Here is a 13,596-nt window from a genome sequence, read left to right as displayed (position 1 = left end):
TATTTTTTTTTTGTGTTTTTTTTTTTTTTCTTCACTTGCTATATCTTAAACTCCCTCAAAATCAAATAGGGAGTGGGCGAGTCGGGGATTTGGATGATGATGTGTGCCAGAGCAGCCCCTGTCGCACCACTGCCCAGCACCAATCATCCCCCTTCCGTCCGCGCTCCTGTCGCTCCTCCCGCCTCCAAGACCTTCTCTCCTCCGAACGCTCTCTTTAGCTGAATAAATGCGATGGCCCCGCGTGGGCTTCTCCGCTCTCGTCTGGGCAGCGGGGAAAGGGACATGGCCTCTCCGACGGAGGGAGCGGGCGGTGTCTCCGCTGATCCCTTTGGACGAGATGGCGCGGTGGCTGGAGAAGGGAAGACGTACGATACCACGGCGGAGGAGCAGCTCTTGGAAGAGATGGAGCGGAGAAGGGAAGCCCAGCTTGCCAACATCAATAAGCTCAAGAACGAGGCCAAATTCGGAAAAGCAAGAGTCACAGCATCAAGGTAGGATAGAGCCAAGACTGTGCTCTGTTAATTGGTGCCTCTTTTCCTCTGATTCTAAGCTCATTAGTTGCTTATTTATCAATCATCGATGTTTTCATTTGAGCTGTTAATTCTGTGGCAGATTCCAACTCGAATCCATTCCTATTGAGTATCAGTAGTGCCTCGCCAATTCAATTTAAATCTTCTTTTTAGGGCATCAAAAATCGTTGTCTGTTTCACAATTTCCTATCATGTTATTGTATCTATTTTCATCAATTTCTTGTTCCTTTTTTCTATGTACGACTTCAATCTTATCTTGCATTCATGTCTTTCAAGAAGATTGATTCACCTTGAGCTATTCGTGTATCACCTGCAAGCCTTGATTGAATACTGTTACCTGGGTTCTTGTCCCAATACGTGTGATGAAGTGCTGATAGCTACAAACAGTGAACTCCTATCTGATGGATTTCGTAAAAGCTCTGGCTGGTGTCTGCCCGAGAATGTGAGGAATAATCAAATATGACAACCAAATCAATAACAATATCTAGTTTCTACCTTTGGAAACTAATCTAGGGTTTAAAAATTAGTAAATCATATGTGTGTATCCTTAGCATGAAAGAAGCTTTGATATTAAATTGTTGTTAAGTCTAATGCCTTAATTTTATTTCTATGAAGGAACAGGATTGAAGAAGTCTTTTTACAAATGGGATCAAAGTTCTTTTATATCGGACCTCATATCCCCAAATAAGATTGCACTATCATATCGTGTCCTTGGCTGCACAGAACTCTGAAGGTCCTTAAACTGAAGTCATACCTTTTGACTCTCATACTTGGCTGGTACTTGTTTTCTATAGTTATATAAGGGGCTGCTTGGATGCCGATTACTTTATCCACCAGATAACTCCACATACAATAGGGAGTTGCTGAGAAGACGATGGATTTTAGAGAAAACTGACAAATCTTCCTGAAACCTTTGCATAAGAAGCTCAGCCGAAGAGATGGTTTACCGTTTCCTTGAAATATCGTGATAATCTAATCTTGGGCCTCCTTTGATCCTTCATATTTCTCCATCTTCTTCAAGTTTTCTCTTGCGCATGGATTACCCTTGGGCAGCCTAATCTGGCACCTAAACGGGGTCTAAAACAATTAAAAACCAAAAAAATGCTTTTGCTAATCTTCGGATATATCACCAAGAGCAAGATCATAATGCTAGCGAACTGCTCATGGTTTAAGTAGTGCCAACTGATTTGATTTCACTAAAGACTTGTGCAAGTTAATTAGAGGCCACCAGATACATGTGTTCTTATATACATGTAGGGGAAATGACACTTGACATTTCTAAAACTATGTGTAAAGGTTGGTACATGAGATGCACTTGAGGGATTTTTCTTTCTTTCCTTTTTCTTTTGTGTGTGCATGTGTGTGAAGATGAACCCTAGCTCTTTAGTTCTTGTTAGAGGCAAGTCCTCCATTTTTTTTAAACAAAACCTCAAATATTTCTCACTACCTCCATCCTTAACATCTTCAGTCTTCCTCTATCCTTGATGATCGTTCCACCTGAATTTAAGAACTATTACAAATATGCATCATCTTTGGCCCATGTTGAATATGTTTTAATGTTATCCTCACTTTGTAGTTGGTCCTTTTATGAGGTCATGCTTTCTTTGATGTATTTATTACTAACTTCAGTTTTCCTAGTCTAATGATCCTAATTTTGGCTATTCCCATTATATTCATGAGCCCTTCTTCCTTTGTAATATTCTAGTCCTTGCAATTTAACTGTTACATGTATTATATTATGAAGGAAATCTAAAATCTTAAAACTATACATTTGCCAATATTCATGTGGAAACTTTCCCATTACACCATCCGCCCTTAATATCCTGATTGTTTCCTGAAATACATATTCTTCAAAATGGCCGCATAGTATGTACCGATTTCAAACTTTTTTGTTGACTAGCATCCTGCTTCCATTATCCAGCGTAGAGACCACTGTTAACCAAGTGAACTCTCCTCAGTTGGGATGCTACTGCATTCTCTCTCTCTCTCTCTCTCTCTCTCTCTCTCTCTCTCTCTCTCTCGAGTTGGCCATGATATAAAGCTAAAGTAAAGTATGAATGCTGGAATCACAATCCACTTATTCATGGATTCTAGTGATATTTGGACAGAAAGATTAGATCAACTCATCTATTGAGATGAGGCCAAGTTTGCTCAAGATGGTAGGTGTGGATGCTTCATCCTGATCCTACTCAAGTCTCCAGGTTACCATACTGTCTGGGATTGGGATTCTTCAGGGTCTCCTTGGTCTACAATGAATCAAGCCCCATATTTCCACACACAATATCCCAATTTCACCTCAATGGAACCACAAATATCCACACACATGTTTCCACACAATATCCCAATTTCACCTCAATGGCACCCCAAATATCCACACGCACATGTTTCCACACACAATATCCCAATTTCACCTCAATGGCACCACACAAATGTTTCCATACACGCGCCCACACATGCACACGCACACCCATGCGCACCCACACACGTGCGCATGCACACGCACACACGAGATTTTACCAAAATAAATAAATACATAACTATTGGGAGAATGCATGGTATTTAAAAATTCCTCTCTATTTTCTTTTGCTTTGAAGATAAATACTAAATCAAGGATTACATAATCTGCATGTCTTGTGATTTTCACACTTTGACTATGATATTTTCCTCTTTATGTTCAAAACATATATTCCAAAGAAACATACCTGCTTGCATAGAGTTTCTAATCAAGGAGAGGTGGGGAGGAAGTCATTTATGAGCTTGTACATAATAAAGACATAAAAATTTATTTATAGATTAAGAATGTAATATAGCAAATAAATTTTAGATTATTTTATGATAAAAGATATATTAGCATCTCATTCATGCTTAAATCTTTTTAAAGTTTATTCTATATCTAAAATCTTTAGCAGCCATGTGCATCGGCATGTCCATTATTACTAGTCTGAATAAAAGCAAACATATACTCGATCCATATTGACCCTGTTCATCATTTTGTTTTTCTTTCATTTCTTTTTCTTTGCATTCTTCTGGTTCTGGTTGAGGCTGAAATTTTGTAGTTTTAAAAAGGAGATTTGCAGCGATATATGTTATTCCAAGTGCCCTTGGTGTCAGTATATGGAAGAAGAACATCCACAGGGACTTGCCTTTGACTTTCAAAGGGTTCCCTGGTCTTTGTTAATATGAGCCCAGCGGTTATGGGGAACTGAAAGACCAGGGATCCTATCTTCAAGGCTTTTGCATTCCTCGACTTTGAGCCTGAGGAAGCTGCAAAGAGGTACTACTTTTATGTCATATACCTTTGCTGTTTAGTTGAATAAGATATGAGAGATCTTACGAATCTTGAAGAAGGGAAAAGTCAATTTTCTGGATAAAATTTATCTTAATGTATGTTGCAGAAAATAGAATTCATTGCATCCTAATTATGATTTTGATAGCTTGGTAGTTGGAATCATCTACCTTAGGAAATGCAGCAGTTATGTGAATTCGTTTTTCAGCTCCCGCTGCTGAACATTTCTTGTTTTTAAACTCATACATCAGCATGTGCAAATTGTGAGTCCCAAATAATTTGAACTACTATTCTATACCATTTTTACTTGTAACAAATTGAATCTACGTATTATTACTAACCTACATGTCTTTTTATATGCTTCTGTATGATATAGTATAGTTTTACCATCAACAATGTATATTCGAAAATAACCAAAAAATTGTTAACATCTGATGTTGAAGAACAAAATCTTTAGCCAATTCTAAGATTGCAAATCACTTCAAGTCTATTTTATTGTTTAACCATTAATAATGTATATTCAAAATAACAAAAAAAATGTTACCATCTGATGTTGAAGAACATAAACTTTAGCCAATGCTACGATGATGCAGATTACTTCAAATCTATTATGAGATGTCAGTTATTGTAGACCTTGTAACTTCACCACAGCATGCCTCGTTGGAAATGTTATGAAACTCTGGCAAGCTTATGTTCCTTTTCCTCATAATTATTGAATTTCAGTCATATGATTGCTTTATCACGAGTAAAGTCTTCCAATCAACTTTTGTCATTATATTCTCTGATATTCTCTTCTGTGAAGAACGTTGTCTATGCCAGACACAAATTTTCAATTCATTGGTTGTTTAACTACAAAATTGAACTCTGCGTTGAAAATTGGGTTGCAAATGCAAGATTGTATCAATCCTGCGATGTCATTTTCCCCCTCACAAAAATTAGCTTATCCAACCTTCTCTTCGTGCCAAGTTTGTACAGACATATTCCAAGACAAATGTACTTTTCGGAAAGGCACAGAAGCAGATTACTTGTAATGTCATAAACTCACGTGGCTCTTCCAACTCTTCTCAGCAGTCAGTAGATGGCACTCAGACATCCACCCAGCTGGAAGTGACCGACTCGGAGGATGAGATTCCCACAGGATCTGACATGAACAAACTTTCCCAGGATTCTTGTGGTGGAACTATTGAGTTAACAGTAATTGACAAGACTCGACAAGAATCTGTATTGAGTGAGAATGGCACCGATGATCTGCTATCCCTTTTCGAAACGAGAGAATACTGGCATTCGTCATCCGAAGACCTCCCTTTCGCATGATGCTAAAGAAGGGAGTGAAAAATATTTTGAAAAAAATGCCGAAGTTTTGGATTCAAATGTTTCTACTCCGTTGCGCAAAGGAAACAAAAGGGTTCAAAGAAGAAAACGGTCAATAAAATATCTGTGAGAACGTGGAATTTGAGCCTGCTTGGTTCTGTGACCAGGTATGTACTCTAGAATTGACATCCACGTGGCTCTGCTTTAACTGCAATCTTTTGGGGAATATCTTCATTTGTTGCGTTTTGTGCTTCAGGTTAAAGATCAAGGAGAGGGTGTTCTCTCTAAGTATGGGGGAAAGGTTGGGAACGCTGAGTAACAGTATTCTTTTTAAGGGATCATTCGCTACGTGATCAATGGCTCTGACAGAACCACTGGTTACTGCATCAGCTGTGGTGTTGCAAGGAAATCCCGGTGTTTTGTATTGGCTAACCTACTTTAATTGTAACAAGGTTCATATAAGCTTTTTGCACATTGCCAGTTTAGGAGTTGAGAGTTTGGATTTGTCAGCAGACTTTCAGGCGAACTGTCTAGAGGATGAAATGGCCTGGATCATAGCCATACCGCCCATGTTACACACACGGTGGTGTAAGAGACGCGTTTGTGGTAGAAGTAGTTCAGATATTAACCTGCTTTGGGTGGCCGCACAAAACGGGCTGGAGAAGCCAATACTCATAAGCTGAGACACATTACCAGGCTCAGCTAGCTACAAGAGTGGCCCCAGTGCAAAATGAGTCTTCACTGGTCATCATGCAGTCTCTCTGTCATTCAGAGGGATGTCAATGCAGTCATAATGTCTGCATTCTCTTTTTCAATTTTTTTGGGACGGTTATCATATGCAAACCTCAAGCATGCTCGCTGCATCTTCAACTGGGCAAGTGGGCATATGATAAGCGAAGGATTTTTGTCAACGATGCAAATATGTTTGTCTGTCTAGCTGATCATAACATCACCAAATGATACATGATATTAAATTCGCATGTCAATATTGTGAAATAATGACGCCAAATATTGCGTCAAAGAAGAAAAGCGGAGGGTTGAGGAAATTGGGTATCCAAGATGAATTTGTGTATAATATGCAATTGACAAAAGCTTAGCTTAAGTAGGATGGTTACACACCACGACAGCAGTCTGAAATGAATTCTATTACCCCCATCATGCACGTGTCAAGAAAATGCTTCAGGTACTTACGGTCATCCAGTTGAGAGGCACAATTTTGCATTAAAGAACTAAAGAAGACAGGTTCCCAGTGGGCCTGAGCAATGCAATCTTTCATCCTGTCAAAACTCAATTTATAATTCCTATCCATGCTACTGAAGAAAATAAATGTTTCTGGCATATGTCGGATCTCCATGGATGGTTGGCACATTATCCATGGAACTCTAACCAGTTAAAACTAACAAAGGAGCCGAGCACTTCGGCTGCATGATGCTTAATATTACAGACACCTAGCCGGTAAGGAAATGTATACTACCTGCGACAACGGTAACAAGGATTTCATTACCCCTTTGATATTTTGTCTACTTCGACATTGCAACATACATGCAGCAATAATGTTATTGACTTCATCTATTTTACCTATCAAACATACAAAAGGAGCGCATACACACACAAAACAAAGTGGGGGGCGGGGGCGCTGCCGGCGGCAGCGGCGGAGAAAAACCCTTAGGAATCCTTCTGGTCACAGAAGTAGGAATAGAAAACAACAACATTTGTAACATCGCGACCAAAATAAAAATCCTACAAGGACATTTCGTGTTCAATACTGCGTAGCTGCATGCTCACACGGATGGGAAGAATTTATGCAGGTTAAACGGCAATGAATAAAATTCCTCACTTCTGCTGTCTGCATTAAAGGATCTGAATCGGTCCCAGAAGTGACGGCCCCTGTCCTTTCTGATTGCGCTGTCATGCCTGTGCAGGGTGTTGTCCAAGAAATATGCCACAAGGCCCGCAACTAATGCTTCCGAAGAGAATATCACGTTGACAATATCATTGAACTGGAAATAGAAGAACTTCCATTTAGCTCCGAGTGAATTGTTAAAAATGATAATTCATTGTTTTTTTTTTCCTTCTGAGAAATATCAAAAATGATAATTCAGTGTTGCTCAATAATGATTGCAGATTAAGTTCATACCCATCTTGCACCAGTGTGCACTGGACCATAGCCAGCAACCGCTGTGTACTCATTGAAATATTGTGGAACAGACAAACCCATGAACACAGAGAAACCTAAGATAAATTTTGTCCGAAAGCTGTTGAGGTTGCAGAATTGAAGGAAACTGAGACCAGCTGCACCTGTTCATATATGATAACATAAATCAAGAGTACACAAGATGGTCGCATATATCAGACTTCGGTAGATCTAACATGATGACTGAGGACCAGCTATTCAAGTGTCAGTACATACCAACATACGCAAAGAAAATGCAATATAAAGCTGCAATTATTGGTCCTGGAATGGATGCAAAAACTGCTCCAAATTTTCCTGCATGGACTCAAGGCAAATATTTACTGTCAAAAATAATTCTGGGTTAAAAATTGTCAGAGTACCTTACGAAAGACCAGTTAAGATTTACATGCATGTAGCTTCATCTGAAAAAACCAATTACATGCACATAGTTCTGAAGAAATGACATGTATTTAGTCATGTAAGTGATGTAAAAGGTTAAGTTTCCAAATTGTCAGAATATACATGAGAAAAGCATATGAAAAGCTAACTTGTCAATTTTAAGAAGCAAAAATTATCCAAACAGAATACATAGAGAACTTGAAGGCAGAAAATCAAACTATACATTTATATTTATTAAAGGACTTAGAAATGCACTTAGGAATTTTAGGGTAACATTGCTGATATTGTTGCTACATGTCAAATTATATCCAGCAATTAATCAAAGAACTTATCCAGTTTTCAAGGTCAGCAAAAAATCCATGCAATTAAGTTGATCACATCAAGATATGCTGCCTGTTTGTGTCTATAATCCATGACACATAACAAACTCTATCTTCTTCTGGCCATTTAGTTGAGCTCTATGAATTATGCTCCACTGTTAGTTCACATCCTGGTCCAACCGATTCAAGCATTCATGTGTATTCCAGATAATAAAGTCAACAGAAACAAACAACCTACCAAGAATGGAAAAGAATATCATGAAGCCTGCAGAAATTTGCACAACCCTTCTGCTGCCAACACGTGTCAAGGCTAGCAAACCAGCATTTTCTCTAAACCAGGAAAACATGATCAGATCTTCAGAACAGGCAATTAATATTTTCAAGCACTAACCAAATCATGTCCAGATAAAATGCATGTTTCTCATCAGCCTTACACAGATACTGTGGAGCCATTAGCTGTTCCAAATAGCCCATCCAACAAGATACCAATCCCCTGCAATGGAAATAACAGTTATGATCAATCATTCAACAATCACCTGGGTCAGACCATGTAATCATGAATAAGCTATCAAATTCCATTACCTGCCAACCAACACCACGACTGAGAATGGAAGGGGGCATTGGTGTAGCACTTGCATACCTTGCAACCGCAATAAAAGTACCGGTTGACTACAATGTGACATAAGATGTACAGGTAAAACTTCCAGTCGGCTAAATTTTACTGTCACTAAACCATGTGGTGCTGATGAAAAACTAGCTAAATTAGCAATGACAGCAGTAACAGCCTAAAAAGGCACCTGAATGCTGGTCCTTAAGAATATAATAACATAAACATAGGCGGACCTCTACAAGAGCGACAAATGAAGCAGCCATCATTGCAAAAGCTTCACCTGCATCAAATGTTGGTGCTCCCCATTGAAAAGGATATGGAACTCTGATCCTGCACATATGGTATTTCAACAATAAAAAAAATTACAGAATTGAATTAGTTGTCAAGGAGATGCAACTTGAGGCCTTTATCTCCCCATATCCAATACCACAAAAAGTGACTAGTTAATTGATACATTGACACCCACCCCTTCAAGGTGAATTAGTGGGCTTAAACACTCCAGAGCACAGATTTGTGCAGGAGACAGAATAACAAATTAAAACATATATATATATATATATATATATATATATATATATATATATATATATATATATATATATAAAGAGCTTTACCAAGGAGCGGCACCAACAAGTCCAGAACGATCAGTGCGACAATGCTGTTGAGTTTTCGGTGCTGCATTCCTATATGCCCCGCCCACAGTGAGTATGACAGCATATAGCCAAACAATTGCAACAGAGAATATGACGGCAAACCGGTCAAAGACAGGTCTTGGTGAATGTACAGCATAGGGTATGTACTGCATAAAATGATTTCCAAAAACATTCATGAAATCAGGATTAGCTAAATCAAAACTTCACTAAACATGCATGCGGGTGCATGGGTGTGGTGCCGATGGCTGATTGTTTGAGTGGCTTTTGGTGATGGTAAGGGGATGGGGTATTTATCACAGTATAATACCTGAGAAAATATTATCAGCATTATTAACTGTGGAAGTCCAATTTCAATGCATTTTGCAACCTGAGTGTCCATCACAGAATTCACAAGCTATTAGAAAACAAAGATAGAGCAGGTGAAAAAAAAACAAAGACCACACAAAGTTTCATTCCTTTACTGGTCATTATAACAATCACGACTATCAGCAGAAAAATCACAGCCCTCTAGTAGCATCTACATAAGCTAACTCTACCCAAAGAGACAAAATAAAGGGCACTTACTCCAGGGAAACCAAGCTCATAGAGCCCAAATCCGGCCAGAGCAACAAGAGGTACAGCTGAGAGTGGACTTAGAAATCTGTTGTTATATGGATATTCAAAGACAATAGATAAGCACAAAATTAAGCACATATGTTGCACTTAGAAGCATAGACCTTTTACCAACCTTGCAACATTACGCCATAGCCCACTGAAACCCAATATAATCTGAAGAGTTGAAGCAACAATAAGGGCACCTTGGGTTCCCCGCATGATGTGCAGAAATTTCTGCAGGGCAACCATGCTGCATTAAACACTTCAAACTAAAAGAATTAAAATGTCATAAAGGCAAATGTAGAGTGTGGCAGAAACCTCATGAGGATCTGCGATGTTACTATAACGGCCAGCCAGGATGATAGAGATGGTAGGGGGAACAAAGCTATACGAGCCTCCAATCACAGCAGGTAAACGAGTTCCAAAGAAGGTCTGTAACAGAGTGTTCAAGCCGGCCACAAACAGTAACGTCTGGATCACCCGAGCCTTCTCATCCTAAAGCAATAAAAGTGGTTTCACATACAAAATTTTTTGAAAACAAAAAGCTCGACCAACCAACAACCTCATGGATCACGCATAAATGGGTAATTAAGTCTTACATTTCCTCCACCCATCTGAGGAACAAGAGCAGTAGGAATGATAACAGTGGTGCCAAGCATAACTAGGTAGTGCTGGAAACCTAGAAGGATAGCCTCCGCTGCATTAGAAGACCCACAAAATCATTGATGTGGCATCGAAATTTTGCCATTAAACCAAACAGGTGACGTTAAAAGCCAAAAACCCATATCAGGTGGAAAACAAAAACAATGAAACCTTCAAAAGCAAATAAAGGAAGAAAATTAAATAAATCTTACTGAAGTAGCAGCAAAAAAACCCAATCTAATAGGAGCCCCTACCCAGATAAGAGAGTAATAACACTTCTATATGAACATTTATTTTGATATAATTAATCAAGAAGCATATTAAAGAAAGGGAAACAATCAGTTCTCGTACATCCAACAAAAAATAAAATAGCAAAAATGCGAAGGAAAAAAAAAAAAAAGAATGGTGATTTTGGGCTCACGCCATGGAGGAGGACTGGTGATGCAGTAGGAAACATTGGGAAGCTGATCCTTCACTGGGTGGGGCACCAACTCCTCCTGCTTCGGCGGCGGCGCCGCTCCGGCCATCTTCTTCCTCCCTTCAATCAAAAACCTCCTACAAAATCCTCCAAACTTCCCCTGAATTTCCACTCCTCAACCCTCAAACAAGCTACAATCAGAAAACCAGAGCACCAAAAGAAAATAAAAGAAAAAAAAAACTCACCAAGCAGACTCGAAACCCTCGCCGACCAAAAGAGAAGGAGACCAGAATGCAGGATAAAAAGATGAAAGAAGAGAGAGAAGCAAAGCAGCCTACCGAACCTCCCCACCCTTTCTTTTCTTTGCTATTTCTCAAAGGTGGCTTTAGATTCCAGAGAGAAAAAAGCCACCATCAGCCCCCCACCATACCATTGCTGATAAAAGGGTCAAACAAAAAAATTGAAGGGTATAAAGCGACGATTCGAGAACTCGAGAGAAAGTTCCTCAAAAAATAAAAACTCCAGAGAAAGGGGACCCCCTCAAACACCTCTCATTTTTTTCTCCTCGATCCGCGCTTCTTTTTCTCTCTGCCCTGCTGTGGAGGGAATGCAAAAGTCTTCTCACACTCCAAGGCGAGCAAGGAAGAGTGTCAAAGGATGCGGTTACTTCCATTCAGGAGCAGGCACAAAGTGGGCGGTAAAGCTGAAAAGAGAGCAGCAGAAGGGGTGAACTTCACACAGTTGCTTTTAAGTGGAGGAAGAAAAGGCGAGGCAGCTGACACATTCCTCACGCATCCAGCTGTCCCCATTAGAGCACTTCTTTATTGGGCAGGATCGCGCTTTACAAGTACCAATGACAAACTAAAGGCTCTCATGATGCGTAGGTGGACAATTGGTTAACTTCATCCAAAGGCTGTTATAATTTTTGACAAATGATGGTAGAGTTATGATGGTTCCCATATACTTTGTGATTTACCCCTCACTCATTTCTTCTGATTGCAAGCCTCATATAGCCTTCTAATTTGACAGGCAAAAATTACGAATTTTCATTGTGAAGACTCTATTATTATCATTAGAAAGATTTGTGATGGTACAAAATAGTTAGAAATTTATCCACTTCTTTTTAATATTTGAATTGTACTTTACCTCTCTGCTGCAATGATGATGCAGTATGTTTATCAGAAGATGAACAGTACGATAGATTAGATTGCATAGTATATAGTAACGTATTCAAAGATTAAATTTGACAATCGGGTGAAAACTGACGTCGGTCTATGAAATTTTTTATACTCTAATTTTTTAGACTGCCCTCACATCAAAATGATGTGATCATCCTCATATATAATTAAATAATAATATATAGGAAAATCTGAACGCTGTGCACATAAAAAAATTTACATTTCTAAATTATCAACCCAAAATAAGCAAATGAGATCAAAGCTCAGTTACGTTTGTGGGATGATGCCGATACACTTGGGCTCATTTACCTTATCTTTTTCCCAATAGATTTATTAATACTTATGTATATATCACCAAAAAACATGATGTTGATAAGGAGTATTCCTCATCGGATAATTAATCTGCTTCGCCACAACATTACTTCACACAGTCCACTACCTTTGCGCGGCTTGCAGAAAGGGAAAGGCCAGATGTGTTGTCCGAGTCCGGTGCCAACCTTAAACTCTTGGCTTTGGATATTAGTGACGCCTCCATATCATAACGTCATGTATCCTCATACTTAATTACTTAGAAGGGACATACTCTGTCTCTATCATAGAACCATTAGAGGAGTCTTCTATTGGGTCAGGAAACAGGGAACCTTTCATTTTAAGCTAGGATGGTCTCCTGTCGCTATCATCTGCTTCTGAACTTTGTCAATTTCCATTGATCCACGGGGTGTGATTAGTGCGTATTAAAGGTGGTTGGTCGTAAGACTACATCTCATCAAAGTCGAATATATTAGATAAATTCTCTGTGAAATGAAAAGAACTAGTAACTGCAACAATTTATTAAGGTTTAAATACAATTTGCATCACTAATGCAACTACGGGGAGTTGTATAAATATTGAATCTGTCGTATGTATCTCTACTATCATAAATAACATCTTTTGGTGCAAAAATCCACCTACGCCGAAGAAGCTGGAGTCAAGGGAGTCGCGGTCGCCGTCGGGACCTGCAAAAGAAGTCTAAACCGGATGTGGGGTTGCTCCGACAAGACCCTCCGACGCTCAAGTCAGTTCTCTGCCTCAACAAGAATGGAGTGCTCGAACGGAAATTTTAGCAGAGTTTCTAGGTAAAAATGAGAGCTTAGCCTATAACGTATCTGGGGTCCCTCCTTTTATAGGCGGAGGGAGCAACAGACTGATAGCGATGTCTGTAACCGTCTAGTCGTGGGCTGCCCAGGATCAGGCGGAGTTTGTTGCGAAGAGTAGTGAAGTAGACCCGTGGCTATCACCGAAGCGCGCCACGTGGAGTCTGCCGCAGGGAGTAGAGCGGCGTCCGTTGTCGCGACTTGCCAGAGGATGGAAGAATCGTGCGGTATCCGTCGCAGGAAGTGGAGCAGGATCGTAGGCATCATAGCGGTCTGTCAGGGAGTAATGGAGCCGCGCGGAATCCGTCGCAGGAAGTGGAGCAGGATCGTGGCCGTTGCTGCGTCACGC

General features: G+C 39.7%; 2 protein-coding genes across 15 annotated transcripts in view; one reads left to right on the top strand and one right to left on the bottom strand.

The window, feature by feature from the left end:
- The window catches only part of LOC105050682 (histone-lysine N-methyltransferase TRX1), a 38,397-nt gene extending 32,785 nt beyond the window's left edge, over window positions 1-5,612 (top strand). For 4 of the 11 annotated variants that reach the window (XM_029266256.2, XM_073261678.1, XM_019852368.3 and 1 more), the window contains exons 31-34: window positions 70-491; window positions 3,597-3,804; window positions 4,783-5,294; window positions 5,384-5,612. The gene's annotated coding sequence lies outside the window, so the exon portion shown is untranslated. Of the gene's footprint in view, window positions 1-69; window positions 492-3,586; window positions 3,805-4,782; window positions 5,295-5,383 lie in introns of all 11 variants that reach the window. The other 7 variants (XM_029266257.2, XM_029266260.2, XM_029266259.2 and 4 more) reach the window with 7 other exon arrangements.
- A 986-nt stretch (window positions 5,613-6,598) lies between these two features.
- On the bottom strand, window positions 6,599-11,643 carry LOC105050684 (nucleobase-ascorbate transporter 6). Of its 4 annotated transcripts, none has more exons than XM_073261679.1 (16): window positions 11,485-11,641; window positions 11,275-11,371; window positions 10,940-11,127; window positions 10,476-10,573; window positions 10,195-10,371; window positions 10,010-10,110; window positions 9,847-9,922; window positions 9,590-9,649; window positions 9,244-9,428; window positions 8,863-8,959; window positions 8,602-8,688; window positions 8,454-8,512; window positions 8,258-8,349; window positions 7,538-7,615; window positions 7,265-7,425; window positions 6,599-7,127 (listed from the first exon to the last, which is right to left on the bottom strand). In XM_073261679.1, the coding sequence occupies exons 3-16, from the start codon at window positions 11,043-11,045 to the stop codon at window positions 6,909-6,911; spliced, it is 1,596 nt and encodes a 531-aa protein (XP_073117780.1). In that variant the 5' UTR covers window positions 11,046-11,127; window positions 11,275-11,371; window positions 11,485-11,641; the 3' UTR covers window positions 6,599-6,908. The 4 variants fall into 4 exon arrangements, with proteins under 4 accessions (XP_073117780.1, XP_010929098.1, XP_010929099.1 ...); XM_010930796.4 differs by having other exon boundaries at window positions 10,940-11,073; window positions 11,182-11,371; window positions 11,485-11,640; XM_010930797.4 differs by having other exon boundaries at window positions 10,940-11,110; window positions 11,182-11,643.
- Window positions 11,644-13,596: the final 1,953 nt, after the last annotated feature.

The sequence above is a fragment of the Elaeis guineensis genome, chromosome 8 (assembly GCF_000442705.2).
Source record: "Elaeis guineensis isolate ETL-2024a chromosome 8, EG11, whole genome shotgun sequence".
Taxonomy (NCBI): domain Eukaryota; kingdom Viridiplantae; phylum Streptophyta; class Magnoliopsida; order Arecales; family Arecaceae; genus Elaeis; species Elaeis guineensis.
This window is presented reverse-complemented; position numbering and strand designations above follow the sequence as displayed.